The sequence below is a fragment of the Carlito syrichta genome, unplaced genomic scaffold, assembly GCF_000164805.1.
Source record: "Carlito syrichta isolate Samal-C Ts95f unplaced genomic scaffold, Tarsius_syrichta-2.0.1 Scaffold309926, whole genome shotgun sequence".
Lineage (NCBI taxonomy): Eukaryota > Metazoa > Chordata > Mammalia > Primates > Tarsiidae > Carlito > Carlito syrichta.
This window is the reverse complement of record NW_007254022.1, coordinates 345,949-372,791: the sequence shown is the minus strand read 5'-3', so window position 1 is coordinate 372,791 and position 26,843 is coordinate 345,949. Positions and strand designations below refer to the sequence as shown.

Genomic DNA, 26,843 nt, shown 5'->3' with positions numbered 1-26,843 from the left:
GGGCATGGTAGTGCATGCCTGTAATTCCAGCTACTCGGAAGGCTGAGGAGGAAGGATTGCCGGAGCCCAGCAGGCGGGGCTGCGGTGGCCAGGAGCGGCCACTGTGCTCCAGTCTGGGCGACCGAGTGAGACTCCCACTCAAAAAAAAAAGAAAAAAAACCCCAAAAAACAGTGATCCTCATTTCATTCCATTTTGGGTCATATTTAGCCTAAATCAGTATTTTCCAAAGCTTCTTTCCATATTTTACCATACTGGTTTACACCTGTAAATTTTTTCAGTGAATTTTAAAGACATAACAATAAATTTATAGGAAAATACTATGCTTTTTATGTGAAAACCATTTCTATATGTAAAATGTAGTAACTTGTCAGATAACCCTGGAGTTTCAAAGAATCTGTCTCCTTGGGCCTTAAATTTTTCAAAAGGAAAAAGTCAGTGAAAATTGATCTAAAACATGGAGATAAAACAGCTAAGTTGATAGGACAAAAATGCAAGGGTATAAGTTCAAAGAATTAAGCTGTTTCTGTATTTGTCTCACTTTGGGCCTTAGCTTATTTTAGGCTTCTTGGCTTGGCTTCACTTCCTGGTTTTTAAAAAACGATATATCAATATGTGTGTCTATATGGGTGAAATGTATGTATGCATGTATACTACAGTTTTAAATCTCTGCTTCCCTCAAGAAATGAAGTAATTGAACATGGGAATAACATGGATAGGTGGAATTCACATCTAGTTCCCAAATTCAGTTTATAATTACCAAAAAATTCCAGAACATTGAGAAAATCGGAAAGGATTTAGTTTCACCACTGATTTGAGTTCCTCCCACTCTTTGGGAAGGTGCTGGCAAGCTGTGAAGTGGCCCAAATATGAGCAGAAGGCTGAAAGAGAAATAGAGACCTAAAAGATTCTACAAATACCTCCTGAAAAATTGAGAGTTGGCTTTACCTTAGACTAGAGGGAGTTATTAGGAACTCTAGAATAAGGACAAAAAGGGGAAATTTCTCATTTCTAAAATATACCCCATATGGAATTATTTTTGACAACGCTAACCAAAGACCTCTTTCTCTTGATCTTACCTGTCTTTGTCAGAGGATTGAGGAGTATCTTTAATGCTTGTTATAAACCAACTTACTAGAGGATACCTGTCTTTTCTTGCTTCTAAAAATATAACACAACAGGAAACTAAAGCAGGGAAGAATGTCCTTGAATAAGTGACAATCTAAGGGAGGAAAAGGGAGACTTCAGAGAGGAAGTGACTTTTGAGTTGGATGTGGAGGACATTGTGTGGTAAGGAAATCCCAGGTACAGGAACGTATAAATACGTAGGGGTTGGAAAGGGCATGGTGTGTTTTGGGAACAGCAACGAGTACAGGAGGCTAGAGTAGAGGGTAAGACATTAGCAGGGTTGGTGCTTTATATGCAAGGCCAAGCAGTCTGGACTTCCCAGGCGAATAAACAGAGGGGCCACAGGATCAGGTGGGTGTTTATAAAGATATCCGTAGTGAAGCCTGGCGGACAGGCTAGAGCAGAAAGAGCCTGGACAGGAGATCAGGAGGCTGTTGCTGAGGTTTGTCAGAGATGAAGGAAAGCTAAGCAGGGACACAGGGGTACCCATTGATTAGAAAGTTGGTAGGTGGAAAAACCTACACGTCAGGTTACAGAAAACAATCAGGTGAGGGCGAATAGACAATAACATACGGAGCAAGGGTTGATTTCCTTTCTCGGGCAGTTTGCTGGTAAAGGGGAGAAAGGAAATATTGTGGGTGGCTTGAGGGCAAAATTGATTTGGGCAAGTGTTCCTTTTATTGTTTCTATTTTTAGGATGAGGAGATTTTAGATTTAAGCACGTTTGTATGAAAAATAAGGAACCAAGTAGAGAGAAACTGTAGGTGAGTGAGAAGCCAAAGTCCTAGGGGACAGCACTGACAGCACAGGTTAGCTTGAGAAGGGAAAAGGATGCCTCTTACTCTGAGAAAATGGGACCGATACAAGCGAATCTCTTCAGATTAAGGAAAAGTGGAGGGAGCGGAAATTGAGGAAACTCAAGCCTGATAAACTTCTTTTTTTTCCTTTGAAGAAGGAACTTAGGCCATCTACCAAAATCAAATAGCTTAAATGGGTGAAGGAGTTGAAGAATGTGAGGAAGACGGAAAGCTCATGAAATAAAACAGGGGATTACAGAGGGACGAGAAAAAGGACTCCTGAGCAGACTTCAACTTTAGAAAATAAATGTTGAAACTTTAAAATTGAAAAGTTTGCAACAGTTTCTCCCATGATCCTTTAGATTTATTGATCCAAAGTTGACAGAGGCATGATATGTTTCCCAACATAGGAAGAGAGGAGGTTGAAGACAAAAGGATGTTGCCATTTCTGCCATGAAATGGATATTCATGCCCTTCTACCAAGTTTGGGGCGAAATGTCATGAATTTGACACCCAACAGTAGAGCAGGTGAAAAGCCAGAATTTTGGCAGCGTTTTCTCTGTGCAAATCTTTGTATGTTCTGTTCCAAACTGACAGTTGCAGTAGTCTTTTAATTGAAGCACTAAAACAAGATTTTTGGGAACAGTATGACTCAGATCACATTTATTTTTAGTGGTGGAATTCAGAAAATAATAATGATGACAATAATGCGGTCAGGTAAAGTAAGAGGAGGATGAGGGACATCTAGAAAAGTGGGTTGGTAGAGGACACTGAATCCTTAATGAGCTCTAACGGGACTGGGAGTCATTAGAGTATAAAAGTAAAGTTGATGAAATTATAAAGCATTTTGTAAAAAGATGGCTTTGATTGTTGTAAGAAATAATGAATGGAGAAGGGTCTATATGAGAAAAGTGAGGAAGATGAGAGGATTATGTTTGAGAATGGAAGGAGTGAAGCTGAGCATTTGTAGAGTCAACAGACTAATTGACACACTAACCCAGGTAGTTATATAAGTAATGATCTGTTGTTCTGTGTGTCTAGTTATGCAGCCTGCTGGACAGGGCACGTTGCCTACATGGATTCTAGCAGTGATGTCTATGGCTTTCTCTTTCCTCTTGAGCTCCCTGGGCCTACTGAGGATTAAACAGGAAGTGAAATGTTGGAGAGAAAGCTTTCTTGGGTAGAACAGGTATCAGAAACAACATATAGTTAAATCACTTAAGTAAATTTACTTACCTTCATTTATCTTTCTCAAGTCCAAAAGCTCCATTTTAGTGCACTGGAAAGGACAGGTATTGGTGATAGTTGTGTAGGGAACATGTGGAATGCACAATAACCACCAAGACGAAGGGGGGGTGATCAGAGGCAAAGAAGGAAGCAAGAAGAATATGGTAGTCTCTACAGACAAGAGAAAAGTGGCCAGACATTCTCTGTCCTGTCGAAGTTACAGGTAAAGCAACATTAAAAGGTAGAAAGCCAAGCAGACTGGGAATAAGAGAACTGCATCTTAGTTTCCTTGTGTGAGGCCTCAGATCAGCCACATAACTTCCCGGCTTGAGGGAGTAGGACTGGATTCTTAGAATCCCTCACAACTCAAACCTGCCTTCACGCTCATGACACGAAGCTATTTATTGATTTCTAAAAACAAGCACACAGCAAAAATGAAGTGTTTGATGACGAGAATGAGCAGAACTTTGGCTTGTTTCTTTCAATGTGGACTTGTTCTCAAATTTGAATTAAACCTAGCCATCAGTAAAATAACAAATCAACAAAGTTTTCCTACATAGGACTGAATTTTTCAGTATAGCAACAAATTTACATTTGACATTGTCGCTATGCTCAGTTAAGTTTAAGTGATAGCCAGAGGCACAGACTCAAGAGTTTAAGCTGGATAAGGAATTAAGTCCGGGGACTGGTAGTTATTTAACCAGAGAGTATTTTATCAAAAACTATTTTGTAAATTCTTCCCAGGAAATTTAGCTCACAAGCCAGTAAGTTGCAACCAGAGTCATGGCGTTTGCCGTGAATGTTCTGTACACACACAGTAACTTCTGATGCCTCCACTTTCTAATTCCCACAGGAGATGCCGAACATAAGCCATACATCTGTGGGGATGCAGATTCTGCCTCTACTGTTCTGGACGGGACTGAAGACTACCTCATTCTGGCCTGTGATGGCTTCTACGACACCGTGAACCCTGATGAGGCAGTGAAAGTTGTGTCTGACCATTTGAAAGAGAATAATGGAGACAGCAGCATGGTTGCCCACAAATTAGTGGCATCAGCTCGTGATGCTGGGTCAAGTGATAACATCACTGTTATTGTGGTATTCCTGAGGGACATGAACAAAGCTGTAAATGTTAGTGAGGAATCAGATTGGACAGAGAACTCTTTTCAAGGAGGGCAAGAAGATGGTGGGGATGATAAGGAGAATCATGGAGAGTGCAAACGCCCTTGGCCTCAGCACCAGTGCTCAGCACCAGCCGATCTAGGCTATGATGGGCGCGTGGATTCATTCACTGATAGAACTAGCCTGAGCCCAGGGTCCCAAATCAACGTGCTGGAGGACCCAGGCTACCTAGATCTCACACAAATAGAAGCAATCAAACCTCACAGTGCCCAGTTTTTGCCACCAGTTGAGATGTTTGGTCCTGGTGCACCAAAGAAAGCAAATCTCATTAATGAGTTAATCACGGAGAAAAAATCAGTTCAATCATCATTGCCAGAATGGAGTGATGCTGGAGAGTTTCCCGCTTCTTTCAATTTGGGTTCAACAGGGCAGCAGATATACAAAATGGAGAGCTTGTCTCCTGTCTGTTCTGGGTTGGAAAATGAACAGTTCAAATCCCTGGGAAACAGAGTTTCTAGGTTGTCTCACTTACGCCACCATTACTCAAAGAGGTGGCACAGATTCAGGTTTAATTCCAAGTTTTATTCATTTCTTTCTGCTCAAGAGCCTTCCCACAAAATAGGCACTAGCCTGTCCTCATTTATTCAAAGTGGGAAGAGAAAGAGGATGTTAAGAAGTTCTCTGCCGTGGAGGCAAAATAGTTGGAAAGGGTACGGTGAAAATATGATGAGGAAGTTCAGAAAGAGTAATGATATTCCATACCCAGGTCTTCCCTGGACCTATAAAATATAATAATTTTTCTTTCAAGTAGGCTAGCTAGCTGTCCCCCAATAAAAACACCATCAGAGTAGAAATACGGTAGACATTTCTAACACACATGTGCTTCATTATGAATCCATGGATGGCTCAATTCTTAAATGTAAATAGATCTCTAGGAAACTTAAAAAACAGTGTTTTCAATCTAACAAAAGTATTGGCAGTTTCACTTGCAAAATTATACAAGTGGTCCCTGTGATGTGTCTCCACACCTACAAACAATCCCCTACCCGCCATCCCCTCATGTCACTAGTGGAAGCTTGAGAGCTGGTTCTTTCAGTCAGGATATATAATGTTGAAATCTCAACGCAGTTGAAATCTGGTCTGATGTGCCTAATATATCTACAGAAAACATAATGCTGAATTAAACTTAGTTGCAAAATGTCCTTCAGAATCCTGGGGACTATGAAGGAAACACCCTCTCCCTTTTTGGGTAGGTAAAAGACTAAAAGCCATACGGGTTTTATCTGGTCACAGTGAAGGTAGAAAACTAAAGTAAAAGTGTCACATTCTCAAACTTGTGAAGCAGTTTATAGTCAGAAAGACTTGCTGATTTTTTTCTGTAACATAAAAGACTATGAACATTTTTTGAATCAAAAAATACTTCCTAGAACTGTAGTTATTTGGGAGTTTCATAACCTGTTATGGTGCTTTTGGTGGAATTTTTATTATTTAGCATTTTAGGAGACCGCTGTCAACTGGTTTTAATCTATGATGCTAATGTGCTTTTCACTGTACCTTCATCTCAGGAATAAAACTGGTTTAATGGAGATGATGTCAGGTACAAATACACTAGAATCATATGCCATTTAAAAAGAAAATCTAATAGCGTTTCTATGTTTTCTGCCTTTTTTAGTTCAGACAGCAGAGGAATATACTACTATAAAACAAAGAGTGAAGATTGCTAGTTTTAATGTCTTTAAAGTTATTTTCCCCAAGGGAATTAAGTCATTGGCATGAAGGAAGCTGAAAGTATTGCCTAAAGGGAGCCCAGAGGCCAAGTGCAAAGGACAATGCAGATTGCTGAGAGCCAGGTCTGTTTAGTCATAACTGGAGGACACACACGGGTCTTGCCACTTGCAGCTTCAGACTGCAGAGAGTGTCCCTGCTGTAGTTTCAAGCTTGAAGCACATCTTCAACTAAAGACAGCAAGGAAACTAATCATCACATTCATTCAGTGAAGCAGCCTGACTCTGAGCCGCGCGGTCTCAGCCGTTGGCCTCCCCTGGTCGACCGTGGACCAGCCCCACCATGGGCAAAGGGAGCCCGCTGCAGCGTTGGCCCGTGCTGCTGAAGGCACCAAGTGCTCTTGCTGAGAAAAGTCTACTGCCTGACCATGTTTTTACCTGATAATACGTCTACTTTATGTTCCCCAGGCCCATAATGAAGGACTGAAATTCCTGACTTTAAAGACACAGACCACTGTAGCATACTCTGGGTGCCAGTATAGCTGTAGTAAACATGAGTCAAAACACCTGCACTTTAGCAATGATCAAATTGTTAATCTACAGACTTTATTTTTTAAGATTCAGATGTAAGAAGAGATTTTCAGTATTTGTTTTTCTCTTGATTTTGAAGTCATTTCTTCTTCTCTCAAGTCTGTTACACCTGGTGAAAAGTAGCAAACATGGCTCCAACTAGACTCTTTCCATTATTCTGATGCTTTGCCCCATTCACGGACCTCACGCGTATCTGTCATTTTCAGAAGCCTAGATCTTGTTAACCTTTCACATGCAGTGTCAGTTTCAAATCAAATTATCTAAGAAAACAAGAAAACAGGCAGCAGACTATTGGTACACATTATAGTCCAAAGTGCTTAGCTAAGTAAAAAAAAAAATTTTTTTTAATTACTATAGTTATCTTTTGGTAATGTTTTTGATAGAAGAAGGTGAAAGGAAAAAGATACAAATGATAGGCTTTTTCAGTGGGGAAAAAAAATGGTTGGACAAAACCAGGACAAGCACAGAGCCATCTTGAATGGTCTGGATTGTGTAGGTCTGACTACATGGCAGTGTTACATCATTTTTCATACCATGAGCTCTCTAGAAAATAAGGCAAAGTAGTTCTAGTGTGGTCGTTAGAAAACAACATTGTAAAAAGTAGCTAATATTCATTTGTTCACAACATGCATATTTATAGATAGTTAGGTACCATTTGTAAGGTAAGTCCTTTACAATTCTATAATACATACTAAAGTAGTGGTTATCGGTCTGATATATGCTGCTCTTGGTTCTATAAACTAGATAAAAAGCAGCGCTTTGTGAAACGCAGTGTTATATCTTAATGCCACTGGTGATAGAAAGTAGTTCCCTTCAGTTCAAATCCTGTGCCCTTATCTGCTGCTTGCTGACGTAAGCAATAAGTAACCCTCTAACTAATGGTATCTACACATTTCTGTAACCTGTATTTAATGATGGTGTATCTGGTGATCGTAAAAATATTAGACAGATATAAAAGTATCTATATAATATATATTAACTGTTGATGCTGAGGTACAGTCTGTGAATTATGTGTTTGTACTTTATTCATGTGTAATTTAGTGGTGGTGAGAGTTCTACACTCAATCCTTAAGAAGTGGCAGTATCCCTTTTTCAATTTAACACGATCTGCATCATTCTGTTTGCCTGCTAAACAAGTTTTGTTAGAATAGGAAATAGTAAAATATAAACAAGAAAGTGTAGTATTGGTTAGGGAAACAGACTTCAAGTCACCAACTGAAGTTATTACAAGACTCCTTGTACATTCACTGTGAGTTTCAAAGGGAGTCAGTCCCTAATTTAAAGGTTTCCTTTGTTCACTTTCTAGATGTGTACTTTTGAAGGATATCTGAGGTTAGGCAACATTACAGCGACAAATCCTGGGGCTGTTAATCCCACGTAGGTCTGTACTAAAGAGGATGGGTAGAAACACATGTATATACCTTTTCCTTGCCTAGAAGTGCCATCCATTGTCCTTGAATTAACACGATTATAAAGTTACTGTTGCATTTAACTACAAGGCTGCTTTAAAGTTAACACTTTTCCAAGGACAGTGTCAACAATGTCAGTGTCAACACTGAGTCTAATTCTGACCACATTTATAGTGGTATAGTGTCAACACTGCATTTTCATGACAACCACACTCCATTGTTGGAACACTGTGCCAGAAAGAAATTCAATATCCAATGGGCATATAAAAATGACGCATGGCAAGTTCAGTGTTTACAGATAAAACTGCTGTGGTTCAAGTACTTCCTTCACCATCAAAGCCTTTTTGAGGCTTTGTGAGAAAATGATCTAAATTATTATTTTAATTTTTAAACCTAATTTCTTCACTCAGTGAGCATTCTCACCTAAGCAAGGCCATAAATGGGGATATTATAATTTCATTCACAGCTTAATTTGAGACAGCTTTTCTTTGGAACACAAATTAGTAAAAGAAAGAACTTTTTTTCACCTTTGAAAGTCATGTTATATTAAAGGACAAATACCAACTCCTCTGTTCTGTAACTAGCTTAAATGTCTCTTGCAAAACAAAATAAGATACTGCCAGTATTATAAACACAACTGTTTTACCGACACATGGTACTGTGTTGAAAAATAAGTGTTACTTCCTATATAGCAACATTTTATTCCTGTCTTGAAGACTATTTATTGTACTAATTAGAAAACATGAAATAGGACAGGAAACTCCAGACAGACACAGCAGTTGTTTTTGAAAAGGAAATACGCTAATAAACTTCGATGAATTAAATAATCCAGATACATCATTGTAAACTCTTACTCTAGGTGCTCTTTGGTGAGAGACAGGCTTTGTTCTTTTGTTCATGACATTTCTCTGCAAAGAATTCTCTATGGAGTGAAACGAATGAAGTGAATCATTCCTTTCCAAGTAATTCCATCAATTTAAAACCCACTCTACAGTTCACTTTTGAGTTCAGTTGTGATGAGTGATCTTCATATTTTATTTATTAAAACTGTTCATTCTGGTAAGAAATATGTTGAAATTTTGCCAATTATCTTAATAAAACCCAGCAATTTAAAACCACTAGTCATTTGTCTTTTTACTTAAAGGAAAGAGAAGTTACTTAGTGTTTAAATTTGGGAGGATTCCCTCAGAACTGGAAAATAAAATCCTGAGGTGGCAGGTTTCTTAAGCTTGGGACATTTCAAAAAAGACAATTTGCCAAGTGCTGCTATAACATTTTTCCCCATAAAACATTTTTTTCACCTTATGCATATTCTCAACATTAGTTTAACTGGGAAGAGAGGGAGGTAGAGGCGTGGGAATCCGCAGAAGAGAGGGACAGGACCAGGGCCGAGTGGTGGCTCAGGTCTCTCCACGACTCCATCGCAGAGCTCTGCAATAGGTGTTTCCTCTTCACTTGGCCTTTCCCCTTCTAGTTGCCAGCTAGGAGAAAGTGAGGAAACCGTCAGGTGAGTTGCAACTGAGGCCTTTCTGGAGGCCGCAGGAGATGAAGACAGCCACTTCAGCAAGATACAGCCACCTAAAGGGAGGGAATCTGGACCTCCTGGACCAGTGAGCCTGGTGAACACTGCACTGCCCCGCCCCTTCCTCCCCTCCACTAAGGCCTTTACTGTTAACTGGGCACAGTTAACAGTCTTTCAGCAGTCATCAACTCCCAATTCCCTAAATTCTTCACCCCTTAGCATGACTTTATACAGAACCAAAAGCAGTGAGAACTGAGGAAAAAAGTAAAGTTTTGAAAGGATGATATATTTGAAGGGGTTTCCTAAAGGAGGGCTAGAAAAGGAACATATGACGACCAATAAGTGTTATTTACACTTGAAGAAATCCTCTAAAATATAGTGTTATCTAGTTCAATAGGAACATCTCTTTCTGTGGCAGCAACACACAGCAAGATATAAGTGAACCACTAATCATTTGAGCTTCACAGAAATTTACCCAAGCTACCAAGTTATCAGAAATGACTGTCTGCATTTAACAAGGTACTTAACCAATCATTTCCTTTTTTGATTGGAAGGTTTCTCGGTCACCTTAACAGCAATTAGTAAACACTTACTTTTGCTTGGCCTAGGAATAACCTTATGGAAGATCCTTTCATTTACATTTCAAACAAATCAGGCTCTTTTCTGAGCCCAAACCCTTGCCTATCATTCAGTAAGAAAGTGCCACCCCTTCTGAGGATGTCACAGGTTGCCGCAGGATGCAGGATGCTGCCCCAGTCATGAACCTCCAGATGAGACGGCAAGCAGAGCCCTCATGCACAGATTGTCTGGTTTTACCAATCTTGCTTTAGGACCAGGGAAACAAATGTGGAAAAACTGTCAAGAATGATTTATACTCTTGGAGAAACCACTTTCCAATTACTGGAGTTTACCAAAGATGAAAAAGCCTTTTTGAGGCTTTAGTGAGAAAATGATCTAAATTATTTTATTTATTTTATTTTTGTTCCTCGGCAATATGATAGCTATCAAGCCAAACAGAGTTGCTACAGGCTCACCAGAGCAAAAAACTTTTTTTCTTTTTCTGAGAGAGGGTCTCATTCTGTTGCCCACGCTGGAGTGCAGCAGCACATCCTGGCACACCACAGCCTTGACCTCCTGGGCTCAGGGTGATCCTTCTGCCTCAGCCTCCCGAGTAGCTGGGACTACAGGCACATGCCACTAATTTTTTTTTTCTCGCTATGTTGTCCAGGCTGGTCTCAAATTCCTGTGCTCAAGTGATTCTCCCGTCTCGGCCTCCCAAAATGCTGCCCACCATGCCTGGCTGAGTTTTTTCAAATCCACTGGAAAGCTGAAGCTGTAGAGTAACAGAAGGGCCCAAATCGAGAGGGGCAGGTGCCTGCAAGGGGAGAGGAAACATGAGCTCTAGTTTCTGCAGACACCAGAAAGAACAGTTGAGTTCAAGGACATTGGCGAAAGCAGAGAATATGGGACCACAGAAACGGGGAGCCCACCTTCTCTGGCAGGCTTTTTCTTCATAACCTCTACCAGGTGAGTGACTGGAAAGAGCCCTAAGAAGTGTCCACTGTGGTACAGACCAGGAGAGAGATACAGCGGCCTGGAAGGGTGAGGAGTGAGGGGGATCAAGGAACTCACCAGACACTTTCCTTTATCTCCTCCAAGGAACAAAAGAGTTATTCTCTGGGGGACATGGCCACAAATACTGCTGCCCTGAAGACACTGGTAAAAAGTCATTACCGCAGAGGGAAGGCAACAGGGAAGAAAAGCCCTATCCCTGGGGAAGGGGCAGAAATGACACCAGGCCTACAACCAGCTGGGAAGCGCCAAGTAAACTGACACCTCCCAGCTAAGGACCCAGTGCCTCAAACTGCAGCTTAATCCAAGAATGCCAGCCCCCAGGTTAAGCTTCAAGTAACAGTAGAATACTTCTGGGAGAAGTCCAGGAGAGCAACACGAGCAGGCAGAGAGCTCTGAGGCAGAGCGCAAAGCTTCTGCCCCTGTAAGCACAGGTCAGAAGGCACAGTGCTCTGGCAATCCAGTCCCCATCAGAAATGCAATGCATCCCCACAGGAACTTGCAAGCACCAAGGTTAATCATAGCAGAGGTCAACCCTGAACCAAGCACGACTCCTAACTACTAGATTAATTCAATCTCTGCAAAAAAGGTCTAAGCAACAGGAAAGCCCTGCCCATTTTCAAGCATAAAATCTATTCAAGTATTTTCTGTTCCACATGAGACATGTCGCTTTTAACAAAATATACAGAGGCATGTAAAAAGGCAAGAAGAAAACACTCTACAGAGATGAAGCAGTCATCAGAACCAGATTCAGATATGACGAAGATTTTGGAACTGAGAGAGAACCGTAAATAACTATGGTATATATGTTTACCAGCTTATTATGAAGGAAATTGCAAAGGACACCGATGAAGAGACATGCAGGGTGAGGTATGGGGGAAGGGGTGCGGAGCTTCCATGCCCTCCCTCTCCCTCGTGTGCCACCCTCCAGGAACCTCCATGTGTTTCACTCTCTGGAAGACAGTTCCTACGTTAAAATGGTAGACAACGTGCAATGGTTGATAAAATCACATCATGTGGGTGATTTTAGCAAAGAGATGGAAATTGGAATTAGCTGTGAGGTTTGACTGCACAGAGCTCATAATAAATCAACTGTTAGGTTGAGCACAGTGGCTCACGCCCATAATCCCAGCACTTTGGGAGTCCGCGGGGTTCAAGACCAGCCTGGGCAACTTGGCAAGACCTCACCTCCACAATAAATTAAAAAATTAGCTGGAGGCAGTGGCATGTGCCTGTAGTTCCAGCTACTTGGAAAGCTGAGGTGGCGGTCAAGGCTGCGCCCAGCAAGTCAAGGCTGCAGTGGCCGTGAGCGTGCCACTGCACTCCAGCCTGGGCGACAGAGTGAGACTCCAACTCAAAACAAACAAAAACAAATAAACAAAAAAAACACAACTGCTCCAGACTCATATCAAAATAATAATTTCATAATTATTTCATTATATATTACAATGTGCTAATAGAAATAACGTGCACAGTAAACGTAATGTACTTCAATCATCCCCAGACCAGCACCTCCCTCCCCGCAGTGTTCCACAAAACTGGTCCCTCATGCCAAAAAGGTTGGGCTCACTGTTCTAGAGAATAGAAGCTTATGCTCCCAAAATGTTTATACATTCATAATCATCCTAAACTAGAAATAACCTAAATGTCCTTCAATGGGCAAATAAGAGTGGTATATCCAACCAGTGGAATACTACTTAGCAATAAAAAAGAAAGAAGTACTGATTCACACAGGATGGATGAAACTTAACTGCATTTTGCTACGTGAAAGACTACACACTATGATTCCATTTATATGACTCTCTGGAAAAGGGACAACTAAAAGAAGAACAGATCACATCAGTTGTGGCCAGGAGCCGAGGGGAAGGAAGATGTGTACCTACAAAGGACAAGCACCAAGGAATTTGGGGGGTGACTGAAATGTTCTGTGTAGTATTGTGGTGGCGAATACATGACATCTGTCAAACCCACAGAACTGTACACCAGAAAGACTGACTTTTAATTCAAGTCGATTTAAAAATCAACCAGAACACATGGGGGAGGACATAATGCAGACTGTAACAGATGAATCGAACCATAGCACAAATGAATCACATAATCACAACACAGGTTATAGGAAAAAAAGAACCAGTATATCTAGATCTAAAGAACTAAACAATTTTGAAAAGTGTCTTGACACAACACTGAAAAGCTAAAGGCAAAAGGAACTGTACACAAGCACTATACTCTGGATGGTAAACTTGTTTCTTGCATAGCAATAAAGGCCAACAGTTTTGATACGACTTGGTTTGTATAATAGGTTTGAATAAGTAAGTAAGTATATTATAGCTGAGAGCCAGGCTAGAATCAGCCCTGTGGAGCTGAACTGGAGTTGAACTGGTATCACTATAGACTCATAGTTTTTCTTTTAAAAAAAATATAGTTTTGTGTACATAAATAGATATACAAAAATACATATTAATATGTGTATTTGCATTAGTAAGTACAGTCAGTCCTATATCTTCAGCTTCTGCATCTGTGGATTCAACTAACCACAGATGGAAAGATAAAAAAACAGGCTGGGCGCAGTGGCTTGTAATCCCAGTACTTTGGGAGGCGGGGGCAAAATGATTGACTGAGTCCACAGGTTCAAGACCAGCCTGGGCAACACGGTGAGATCTTGTCTCTACAATAAATCAAAAAATTAGCCAGGCATGATGGCATGGGCCTGTACTTCCAGCTACTTGGAAGACTGAGATGAAAGGATCGCCTGAACCCAGCAGGTAGAGGCTGCAGTAGCTGTGAGCATGCCACTGCACTCTAGCCTGGGTGACAGAGCAAGACACCAACTCAAAACAAGTAAAACAAACAAAAATAATAGTAAAACATAGTATAACAGTCATTTATATAAAATATATATTGTATTAGTATTATAGGTAATCTAGATATGATTTAAAGTATCTGAGAGTACCAAAACACTGTGCAGCTAAAATTTAAAAAATAAAGTATCTGAGAGGATATGTTGTCTAGAAATGATATGTTTGTGCACAGTATAAGCATTAATAGCCTATCTTTAAGCCTACGTAAAAAACCTATTTTAGGAGAAAGTTTCCAGGAATGAACTTGACATAAAAATACTAAATACTGAAGCAAGGTAATAGCAGAAATCCAAGAGAAACCATGCTCTTCAGCAAAAGGGGAAAGGTTAAGAAAAAAAGTCAGGATTCTATTAGGGTACAGAAAGGGCACGAAAATAGGACAGAGCAAGTGATTCTTCTCCATGCCTCTTCCTCTCCTCACTGCTATCTAAAATCTAGCCAAGGCAGGAAAACTACCAAGGAAGAGGACAAATACCAGTATTTCTGACATCACCGAGGAGCTGGGTGCATCCTTAGTAAGTACAATGGGTAGAAACCTGGGAGAAATTACTCTACTACAAAAGCTAACAGGTCTGAACTAAAGGCTATCAGCTCCGAAGAAGACTTTCAGTCTTTCAGGTTTCCTATGATTTTAGACTGATGAGATAAATGCTCATCATGAAACTAAACACAAAACAAACTAACCAAATATCTGACCTTGTCTATACTACTAAACAGCCTCTGGCAACATGAGTAGAATAAAGGGGTTTACCAACCATGCTGCACATCAAAAACAGGACTGGATTAAAAAAACGTGGCACATATACACAATGGAATATTATGCAGCCATAAAGAGGGACAAACTTATGGACTTCAGAGCAACTTGGAAGGATTTAGTCTTTAATACTCAGTGTTCTATCACAGAAACAAAGATCTGAGTACCACATGTTCTCAGTCATAAGCGGACACTGAAAACTTACCATAATACTATAAGAATAGGATTGGCAGTAGCAAGTCACTGCCAGGGGAGGTGGGGGGAAGATGGCGGGGAGAGGGGCACATACATCAATAAGGGTACCTGATCTCAAACCAGGTGAGTGGGGACCAAAGGGAAGTCCAAACTTTACCTGTATGATATCCACTTGTATACCTAATCCTGAATCGTACCCTTCATCTCTAAAATTAAAAAGAAAAAAGGGGTTTCTGGTTCCACTTTTTTTTAAAAATCAGAGTCTCACAGTGTTGGCCGGGGTGGAGTGCAGTGGCACGCTCATAGTTACTGCAGCCTTGACCTGCTGGGCTCACGTGATCCTTCTGTCTTAGCCTTCCAAGCAGCTGGGACTACAGGCATGTGTCACCATGCTTGGTTAAATTTTTTTTTTAATTGTAGAGAAAAGGTCTCGTCAAATTGCCCAGGCTTGTCTTGAATTCCTGGACTCAAACAATCCTTCCACCTCAGTCTTCTAAAGTGTTGGGATTATAGGCATGAGTCACCGCGCCTGGTCCTAGTTCCACTTTTAATAAATAGGAGAGGCAAATTTTCTCAAGTTAATTTTATTAACAAAAAGTGCAAACTATTTTGAACAAAAGTAAACTATGAGTCACAGCATCCGGCAAGACATTAGACATGGAAAAGTGAATAATGCTCATTAAGTAAAATACAGCAGATGAGATGTCTCTCACATGTATATATAATTATCCATGCTTTTTCAATAGTCTCTTAAGTCAACTTTCAATGTAATTTTCACAAATGTATAACAGCCCAAACACAAATGCAGGAGCACAATGGCAAAGTTTGGCAACCATTCTGAGCTAATTATGAGTATGAAAGAAAACCCAGTATCACAGTTTAACTTTGATGTAAGCTACTATACAATATGTATGAGTCTTTAAACATAATGACAGTGAAATCAATGTCGAACTAATGAGAATAAAGAAGAGACTTTAAGAATATCTGTTATAGTACAGTAAGCGGCAAAAAAAAATAATTTTAAATAATCTTACAGGTGTCTCCATGACCAGAAACAAGACTGATCCACATTAACTTAACTGTTAAGATTACATCTGCAAAAGTCACACAATAGAAAACGTATGTGCCATTAAACAGTGTGCCTGGACTTGAACAAATAAGAAAAGATACATTTTAGCCCCTCAACATACTCCAAAAGGAGATTCAGTCTAGTGTTACTCTAGTTATTCACATAAAGTGTCTACAGAGCAGAATCTGTTCACAAGCAATTGTTCTATTCACTCATCTACAGGCACTAATAAACTATAGACTGTGATTAAAACCCAAATACAAAGGTGGTCATTTAAAACAACTGAGCAACTAGCCAAAGACAGAAGGCACCGATGCTGAGTAGGTTCATGCATAGTCTGCAGTATTTCCGGGCAGCTAATTGGCCTTCTGTTGAAGTAGACAAACTGCCTTTTGTGAATATACGAATGTGTTCACTTAATGAAGGACTACATTTATTTCATGACATCACAAAGAACTCTTCCTACACTGTTAATTTTTTCCTGCATACTACAGTCTTATACTAGAATTGTGCTACTTTCTAACAGTTTCCAAATTACTATTTCAGGTAAAGATGATGAAAAAAGAAGACCAAATCTGATTATCTGACTGATGACAAATTTGAGCACCAACTACAGCAAAATTCAAGGTCAAGGTAGCTTGCAAGTCCGTTTCCTTGATTTGGCAATTACCTTCCACTGTTTGCATCAGTACTGAAGCTGAGATCTTCAGGGCCTATTTGTTCACCATCAGGAAAACTGGAATGTGTATCTAAAATTTAAAAAAAAAAGATAAAAATTCTAAAATTTAAAATGTAACAAGAGTAGTATTTTCCTTCCCAAGTCTTTAGATGATCTTACCAGATGTGTCATTTAAGTGATAAAGATGTGTTGGGTTGTAAGCAAATCTCTGTTCTCCAGAGCATTTATGATTTGAGTCAGGTATGTATAAGCAAGCATAAACAAAAAATAAAGGAGAAGAAAACCAAATGAGTACTAGACACCCACAATTAGAAGATGAAAGGCACTGTCTCACTTTGTCCTCCTGGGGACATTGGGGCAGGGAACAGCTTAAGAAGGGGACAAGAAACAATGATGTATAGACTCTTAAGAGTCAAGACACTATAAACATAAAAAGTATTTCAAAGCTAATTAAACTGCACATGCAAACATGACTAAAAAAACCCACCAGCACTCAAAATAACTTGCTTAAAATGTAAATTGCTTGCTTTAGAAACAGAAGAAATTACTAAAGATGCCTTAATACTTACAAATCGTTAAATGCTTGGCTCTGCATTTAAAAAAAAATACCAGAACACCAGGAAATATGTAAAATATAAGCTGACAATTAGCACAAGCCTGACAATGTTATCATTCAGGAAATCTGCAGAGAAATGCTGAGATTGGTTATTTATTAAGGTCTCTGGGCAACTTCAAATGAATATTTCTCCAGTTTCACAGTATTTCCTTTAATTGTTTAACCTATATTTTAGAAAATCACTTCAGAGCAGAATGACTATGGTAGACCCATATAATATTAAGCTGTCATAAAAAATTTATACAATTTTACATAAAATATATCTAAATGAAAAATGCAGAATACAAAGCAATCTACAAAATAAAAATGCAAATAAGAACAGAAGAAAATGAGATGAAATATTAACAGTAGGTTTCTCTTTACTAAGTTATTTCCTCTAATTTTTTTTTTTTTTTTTTTTGAGTTGGAGTCTCACTCTGTCGCCCAGACTGGAGTGCAGTGGCCGCTCCCGGCCACTGTGCTACCTCGACCTGCTGGGCTCCAGCGATCCTTCCACCTCAGCCTTCCATCCTCTAATATTTTTTTGGAGGATAACTCCATAATCTAAATGCATTATTAAGAAATCAGAAAAGGTTATTTTTTAAAAGTTGTCCTGTGGTAGGCTAGAAAGTTCTCTAAAAAAAAAGAAAAAAGAAAAAAGCAAACATCAGAAACTTCCTGGGGACTAGCAAGCATTTTCTATAAAGGCAGACAGTAAACACGTAGGTTCCACAGCCCAAGCGGGTTCTGTTGAAAATTCTTCTTTGCGTCTTTTGTTGGTTCTTCACAACTCTTTACAATGTAAAAGCCATCCTGAGGTCATGAGCTGTACAAAAGCAGGCTGTCAACTCCTCTATTCAGTAAGTAGCACTCATCTGGTACTTACCAAGCCAAACTATACTTACCAGTTTTTTCAGTACTCACTATATAACTGACCAAAGAGTGCTGCCTCAGAAATGACAATTTAAATAAAAAGGAGAAGCAGAAGAAGCAAAAGCAGCAGAGCAGAAGAAGTAGAAGCAGAAGAACAAGAAAAAGCAGTAGCAGTGATGGTTTCATTAATCTTTGTAAAATGACATCATGTGCTGCACCTTCATCTGGGGGCTGTGGCATGAAAGAGTCATTAAATCGGCCCACGCTGGTGTGCTCTTCCTGTTCCTCATTCTCAGTGTCACATTCAATGTCACTGTCGCTACTCATTCCTGGCAGGAAAGAAAGGGAAAACATGCTTTTGATAAGAAACCACTATATGGATCCTGAACACGTATCTTAATACTACAAGAAAGGGATTGGCGGTAGCGGGACACTGCCAGGAGATGGGGGAGCACAGAACATCAATAAGGATACCCGATCCCAAAGCAGGCAAAGTAAGGATCAATGGGAGGTCCAAACTTCACCTGACTGATGATCATTTACGTACCTAATCCTGAACTGTACCCCACGTCTTTAAAATAAACAAATAAAATCCATAGGAAACCAACAAAAAAGTCACTCGAAAGGAAATAGATATTGACTAAACTGAGATTCCTAATGAATTTTACATTGAACGTCAATAATTCAGCAAACAAACCCAAATGAAACAAAAATTTAAAAAGCAACCACACAAACCTCAATCCTCTAGCTATTTAGAGCAAGCACTGATTTTATTTTTGTTCTCAAAGTTGAAAATTGCCCTTTTCACAGTACTTAAAGTTACAACTTGAAACCAGTATTAATTTCATTATACTGATAACATGTTTCCAAATCAAATGCTGTTTTTTTCTAGAGAATCATAAGAACTAACAGGAACTCTTTCAATTCTGATTCATTGTAGATATAATTATAGTCTCTAGCCTAGGACACACATACATATAAAATATAAACATATGTATTATAAATTCCAATATAAATTAGTTTCTATACTAGTTTGGGCTCTAATTTTTTATGTACATTAGTTTATTTTTAAAAAACTTTCTATGAGAAGTATTTCTGTTTCCACAAGACAGTGATCAAGAAAAGCTGAAAACCTTTCTGCTACAAAATCTTATAAATAGCTAGATAAAATATGAAGATTTAAAAGACAGAAGGGAGACCAGGCTCAGTGGCTCAGCCTGTAATCCCAGCACTTTGGGAGGCCAAAGCGAGTAGACTGCTTGAGCCCGCAGGTTTGAGACCAGCCCAGGTAACTTGACATGAACTCATCTCTACAATAAAAAATTTTTTAAAAACAAGCCAGGTGTGGTAGTGTACACCTGTAGTTCCAGCCACTTGGAAGGCTGAGGTAGAAGGATCACTGGAGCCCAGCAGGTCGACGCTGGGGTGGCTATGAGTGTGTCACTGCACTCCAGTCTGGGCAATAGAGTAAGACTCCAACTCAAAAAAAACGAAGGGAAGTCCACAGCTGTCAGAAGCAAAGATATGGAACTTTCATTAGTGGGTCAGATTACAGTTGCTCTGGAGAGCTTGATATGAAGATTTTTAACATGGCCTTTGGGATAGAAAAATGAATGCACCATAAGAAAGGATTTGAAATTGAGGCAAAAATTTCTACCTCTTACAAAAAAGTTAAAATTATTTTTTTATTTTTTTGAGTAGGAGTCTCACTCTGATGCCCAGGCACTCATAGCCACCGTAGCCTTGACCTGCTGGGCTTAGACAATCCTTCTGCCTCAGTCTTCCAAGTAGCTGGAACCATAGGCAAGCACCATCACGCCCAGCTAATTTTTTGATTTATTGTAGAGACGAGGTCTCGCCAAGTTGCCCAGGCTGGTCTTGAACCCCTGGACTCAGGCAATCCTCTCACCTTGGCCTCTCAAAGTGCTGGAATTATAGGCATGAGCCATTGCACCCGGCTAGTTAAAACTCTTATTGAAAGAATAGACTAGAAAAATGTCTGCCTACCAGCATAGGAAAATGGCAAGGATTTTTGTCTGTTTCTACTGGGATCTGTAGAGAGAAGAAAAAGTTTCACCTCAAAATTTAAAGTAAGGTCTGCATGCCTAATTGGGATTTAAAGTTAGGCCCAAACTTTACCTGTACAATGACCATCTGTACACCTACCCTGAATTGTACCCCACATCTTTAAAATAAAAATTTTTTAAAAGAAAAAAAAGGCAAGTTAGGCTCAAATCTCAAAAAATTAACATAAAAATGGCTGAGGAATTAGTGTTATTTGAATAAAGCACATGGAAAATCCTCTCTGGAGGGAAGGTTCCAGATAAGATGGTGTGAACACATTCCACCCTGTCTTGTCTACTGAATGCAGCAATAAAACTTGGAGAGATCATGGCATGGTTATTTAAGGACACTGGAAAGTAAACAGAAACAGGCATATTGGTGAAGCCAGAATTTGAAGTACCACCAAACTGGCAGATCAAAACAAGACCCAGAGTCTTATAAAATCATAAAAAATGTCCAGGATGCAATCCAAAATTACTCAGCATCATGATGAACCAGGAAAAGATAACCAACAAACATTAACAATGAGATGACACAGATATTGAAGTTATCTAACAAGACTTTAAATATAAAAATGTTCATAAATCAACCCTGATGGCATGCGCCTATAGTCCCGGTTACTCAGGAGTTTGAGGCAGGAGGACTGCTTTAGCCCAGGATTGTGAATCCAACCTGGGCAACATAGTGAGACTCTCATATCTTAAAAAATAAACAAACAACTCACAAACACTCCTTTTGATACATTAAAAACCTTCTCTGAAGGAAATTCTCACGAGGGGGAAAAAGTCTCAAAAAGGTATGCTCAAAATAAACAAGGCAAACAATTCACCTGAAGCAAGAATCAGCAGATAGATTCACAAACAGAAGGACAGTGCTGTGATTTTTTTTTTCTATAAGATGGAACAACTCTGCTGGGCATAGTGGCTCATGCCCGTAATTCCAGCACTTTGGGAGGTGGAGGCAAGAGGATTGCCTGAGTCCAGGGTTTCGAGACAAGCCTGGGTAACATAGCAAGGCCTCATCTCTATAATAAATCAAAACATTAGCTGGGTGTGATGGTGCACGCCCACTCCTTGGAAGGCTGAGGTGGAAGAATCATGTGAGCCCAGCAGGTTAAGGCTGTGGTGGCCTTGAGCATGCCATTGCACTCCAGCCTTAGCAACAGAGTGAGACATAGACTCAAAAAAAAAAAGTAAAAGACTACACAATTATGTCTAATTTAAAAAAGGAAAAGGCAATTTTTAAAAGAACCAAATATATTCTCTAGAAATAAAAGACACCGAAATTAAAATATTAACAGATAGCTGGACAAACATGTAAAAGAGATTAATGAATTTGTAGACTTGAGGAAATTAATGAAAATGCAAAAAGAGAGATAGAAATTATCAAAAAGAAATTAAGAAACAGCCAGGCACAGTGGCTCATGCCTGTAATCTCAGCACTTTGGGAGGCCGAGGCAGAAGGACTGCTTGAGCCCATGGGTTCAAGACCAGCCTGGGCAACATGGTGAGACTTCATCTCTACAATAAATTTTAAAAGTTAGCTGGGTATTGGCGCACACCTGTAGTTCCAACTACTTGGAAGGCTGAGGTGGAAGGATCGCCTAAGTCCAGCAGGTCGAGGCTGCAGTGGCATGAGCATGCCACGGCAACTCCAGCCTGGGTGACAGAGTGAGACTCTGACTCAAAAATAAAAAAAGAAAAGAAAAGAAATTAAGAAACAAGGAGATAAAAGGAAACGGTCCAAACTACATCAAATAGACTGGCATAGAGATAACAAAAATAATAAAGGAGACAAAATATATTCAGAGAAAATGGCTGAGAATTTTCTAGAGTTAGTAAAAAAAAATTCTGAATTCAATTAAAACATTATATAGTAGTGCTTAAAGGGAAATGTATGCCATTAAATGCTTAACCTGGAAAAGAAAAAGTTCTCAAATCAATAATCTAAGATTTCACTTTAAGAAACCAGAAAAAGAAAATTAAACCAAAGTAAGTGAAAGGAATGAAATAATAAAAAAACAGAAATAAAGACAGCAGAAAAATAGAGAAAAATCACAATGAGACAAAAAGACGGTTCTTTGAAAAGATCAATAAAATTGAAAAGTCTCAGGCAACCTCTTCAGGTCCCCTCCCACTGGGGGAGCTTTTCTGTCCTCTCAATAAACTCTGTTTTCAAAAAAAAAAGAAAAGAAAAGGAAAAGAAAAATCTCAGGTAGACTAAGAAGAAACAGTGCAAACAAAATTTCCAATATTAAGAATGAAAGAGGGGATATCACTACAGATTCAACAGATATTGAAAGACTAGTAAGAAAATATTATAAACAACTGTAGGCTCATGAAACAAAATATAGACAATGATAATAGTATTTGATAGAAACAAACTATCAAAGCTTATTCATGGAAAATACATAACTTGAATAGGCATTTTAACTATTAAAAAACAGTATAATTTGAAGTTTAAAAAAGCTTCCAACAAAGAAAACCACAGTCCCAGATGGCTTCACTGGTGAATTCTTCCTCTTCCATTTGCAACAGTTTGGGTAGCATTACTTCTGCCTTAAATATTTAGAAGACACAGGCTGGATGTATAGATATTTCTGAAATCTTCTCTATCTTCAGTAAAAATAATCAAACTTTCCTGCTCTAAATCAGTGAAGAGTGACACTTTTTAATTAATACCTGAACCAGCTACTTCTATGAAGTGCCACCTCCACCTTGTGGTCCTTCGTGGAACTGTTGCTAAAAACACATTTGAACAAATTTGACCTCTTAGTATTAATGTTTCTGAATTACTGACAGATTATTTAACTTTCAGGATTCAAAATCAATGAACTGGAATTCTCTGAAATTCTCAAAATCTAAGTTATTCTTTTTTTTTCCTAAAGTTAGTCTTTAAATACATTTTTTTAAACTGTTATATGAATATCTTTTTAAAAAATTATTTAAATAGTATTAGTACAGAACTGTAGCCTACAGTAAATATTCAAATGCTAGACCACCTGTGGGATTACTGGACAGTAATAAAAGAGTACTAAACAAAATCACACACCAAAAATGCCAATTTAAGCATTTATATTGCTTTGAAAGCTTATTTCTTGGAACACCATTCTTAGAATTTTGTCAAGTATACTATGTATAAACTCACTAATATTACTTAGCAGTAGACAAAGCCATGAGCACATATAAAATGGCAACACCTATAATCAGAACTGATTTTTGATCAATTCTCTCCAAGGAGCTCCTGATGATCTTAACCTTTGATTCCAGATATCAGAGTTGCTAGTTTTTACTTTCAACTTGTCGTAAGTGGATTCCTTATAATTAGTAATGTTTCTGTGTTGTTAAAATTAATTCTAGGCCGGGCTCGGTGGCTCAGCCTGTAATCCCAGCACTTTGGGAGGCACTGTCTGAGCCCACGGGTTTAAGACCCACCTGGGCAACTTGGCGAGACCTCGTCTCTACAATAAATAAAAAATTAGCCGGGCATGGTAGTGTGTGCCTGTAGTTCCGGCTACTTGGAAGGCTGAGGTGGAAGGATTGTCGGAGTCCAGTAGGCTGAGGCTGCAGTGGCCGGGAACATGTCACTTCACTGCAGTCTGGGCGACAGAGTGAGATTCCAACTCAAAAAAAATAAAAATAAAAATAAAAAAAATAATAGTATAATTAGTTTTTTTCCATTTATTAAATTTCTTGACTAATTTTTCTCAGGATTCAGGAAAACATACATTTCCCAAGAAATGCTAAGAATTCCCACATGAAAACAACTGATCTTTTATCAAGTACTAAGTAAGATCTGGAAGTTTCCTAACTTTGTGAACATAATGAAAAAGATTAAGTTGCTAGCTGTTATTTGATGGCAATTCTAAGATATCATCAATTGTAAGATGCTTCAGAGATGCAAAAGGAGTTAAATCTAAAATATCACCTACCATATTTTTTGATCATCCAACTATGTGCTCAGTAAAGCTAACTTCTGAATTTATAACTCACCTAATCAAGTTGCTCAAATTTCAGATGCTTGGAAAATATATTAACTGCTTGGTGCAGCTGACACTTTTGTACTCTATTCACTAATAACTCACTGCCTTTCTCTTTTCTAAAAGAATCTCAGTATTGTTTAGGTATTTTCCCTCTCCCACATGGCCATGTGGAACGAGTCAGAGAAGGGGAACAAATTACTGGACTTTGTCAATTTTCCTTGTCAGTGATTAATAAGAGGAAGTTAGGAAGTTGTTGAAGCTCTCTGAGAAAGGTTTTCCTGATTAGTAAGTAGAGATAGAATAAAACAATCCTCTCCTACTCCCAGAGTGTTGTTCTGACTTCATATGAAATTTGGAACTTCAGTAACCATCTTGCCTCTGAGGCGAACTAAGTCAACCACTGAGAATAACAGAGCAAAAGTTGGGGGCGGGGGGAGAAACATTAAATTTTCAATGAGCAGTTAAATTTTCTAATCCTTGAACTGCCCTTCTACAGTTAGGTGTATCTTCATGTTATGGGGAGACTTTTTAATATAAGAGAGTCAGTTTTCCTTACTGTTTAAGTCTGTTGATTTTTTTGGTAGCTTTTGTTAAAAGCATTTTCATCATACCCTAAAAGAGATCAGTAATGACAGGTCACCAGGCTTTGTATTCCTCTTAGAGACCGCCAGCAAGGTTTTTAATAGGTATGCCAAGGCTTTTCCCTGGGATGGGTGTTTTGAGTATCTCTGACTTAACTGAAAGGGGTCTGGGGTCTGTGCTACCTCAGTAGGAACTGAGCAAAGTCTCTAGGTTTTACACAGAACAAGAAATAAACTGGCCTACCTACAGGAGTCTGTAGGCTAGCAATTGAAAGACAGAAAAAAAAAGTCAAGCTTTTCAGCATCAGGCTATTAAAAAGAAGACTAACACAAGGCTATTCCATATGGTCCCAGTTAAAAAGGAAAAGACCTATTTATGATTGTCATGTCTAAGAAAAAAGCTACATTTGTATTAATACTTAAGAGCAATTAAGAGACCACGTCAATAGTTCCATATTCCCAGTCAGAACCACAGACAATGACTTATTTTAAAGTTTCTTCAGACAGCCTTCTCTTTGAAAAAGAGAGAGAAATCCACAATGACTTGACACAGAATTTCTTCTCTGTATATTTGTCTCAAATAAAGAGCCTTGGTCAGGAGCAATGGCTCATGCCTGCAATCACAGCATTCTGGAGGCCAAGGCGAGAGGATCACTTGAGGGCGAGAGGATCACTTAAGGTCAAGAGTTCCAGACCAGCCTGGGCAACAGAGCAAGACCCAGCCTCTATTCATAAAAACTAAAAAGTAAATATATATATGTTTAAAAGTAAAACCCCGAACTATACAAATCTTAGAAGAAAATCTAGGAAATACTCTCCTGAACACTTGTCTTGGCAATACATTTGTGACCAAGTCCTCAAAAGCAAAGGCAATGAAAACTAAAATTGACAAGTGGGACCTTATCAAGTTAAAAAGTTTCCGGACAACAAAAGAAACCAGCAACAAAGTAAAGAGACAATCCACAGAATGGGAGAAAATATTTGGAAACCATGAATCTGACAGAGGCCTAATATCCAGAATCTGTAATGATTTGACAGGAAAAAACAAATAACCTCATTAAAAAGTGGACAAAGGCCAGGTGTGGTGGCTCATGTCTGTTATGCCAGCACTTAGGGAGGCAGAGGCAAGAGAAATACCTGAGCACCTAGGGGTTTAAGACCAGCCTGGGTAACTTGGTGAGACAGAGTAAGGCTCTGACTCAAAAACAACAATAACAACAACAACAACAAAAACCCAAATACCTCTCAAAAGAATGAGATACAAGCGGCCAATAAATATATGAAAAAATGTTCAACATCACTATTCAGACAAACACAAATCTAAACCACAATGAGATACCATCTCTCACCAGTCAGAATAGCTATTATTAAAAAAATCAAAAAACAAAAGATGTTGGAGAGGCTGTGGAGAAAAGGGAATGCTTGTATATGGTTGATGAGAATGCTACTTCAACCCCTGTGGAGAGCATTTTGGAGGTTTCTCAAAGAACTAAAACTACATTTATCATTTGAACCAGTAACCTGACTTCTGTGCATATTCCCAAAAGAGCATAAATTGTTCTACCTTTATGTTTATTGCAGCATTATGATGCACAACAGCAAAAACATGGAAGCAACCCAGGTGCCCAGTATCGGTGGCCTGGATGAAGAAAATGTGGCATATTTACGCTATGGAATACTGCACAGCGATAAAAAAGAACAAAATCATGACATTTGCAGTAATGTGGATGCAGCTGGAGACCATCATTCTAAGCGAATTACCACAGAAACAGAAAACCAAATACCACATGTTCACATTCATAAGTGGAATATAAACACTGGGCACACACTGGCCAAAGGATTGGAACAACAGACACTGGTGAGTACTAAAGCGGAGAGAGGGAGAGGGAAAATAAGTGTTGAAAAACCACCCACTGGTACCATGCCCACCATCTGTGGGACAGAATCATTAGACGCCCAAACCTCACCATTACACAACAGACCTGTGTAAAAATCTGCACATGTTCCCCTTGAATCTACAATAAAGTTAAATTAAAAGTGAAAAAAGTAATAATAAAAAATAGTCTTTCAGCCGGGCTCGGTGGCTCAGCCTGTAATCCCGCG

General features: G+C 39.1%; 2 protein-coding genes across 7 annotated transcripts in view; one reads left to right on the top strand and one right to left on the bottom strand.

Moving 5' to 3' along the window:
- PPM1E (protein phosphatase, Mg2+/Mn2+ dependent 1E) overlaps positions 1 to 9,114 on the top strand; it is a gene marked incomplete at its 5' end in the record, with an annotated part of 25,028 nt that extends 15,914 nt beyond the window's left edge. Inside the window, one exon of the mRNA XM_008068291.1 lies at positions 4,004 to 9,114. Coding sequence (XP_008066482.1) covers positions 4,004 to 5,064 — 1,061 coding nt within the window. The remainder of the gene's footprint in view (positions 1 to 4,003) is intronic.
- TRIM37 (tripartite motif containing 37) overlaps positions 6,570 to 26,843 on the bottom strand; it is a 135,266-nt gene continuing 114,992 nt past the window's right edge. For 3 of the 6 annotated variants that reach the window (XM_008068286.2, XM_008068288.2, XM_008068287.2), the window contains 4 exons: positions 18,332 to 18,442; positions 16,637 to 16,715; positions 9,298 to 9,477; positions 6,570 to 6,847 (listed from right to left, as the gene is read on the bottom strand). In XM_008068286.2, coding sequence (XP_008066477.1) covers positions 6,844 to 6,847; positions 9,298 to 9,477; positions 16,637 to 16,715; positions 18,332 to 18,442 — 374 coding nt within the window. In that variant the 3' untranslated portion in view covers positions 6,570 to 6,843. Of the gene's footprint in view, positions 6,848 to 9,297; positions 9,478 to 15,465; positions 16,716 to 18,331; positions 18,443 to 26,843 lie in introns of those variants that run through there. The other 3 variants (XM_008068290.2, XM_021717693.1, XM_021717692.1) reach the window with 3 other exon arrangements.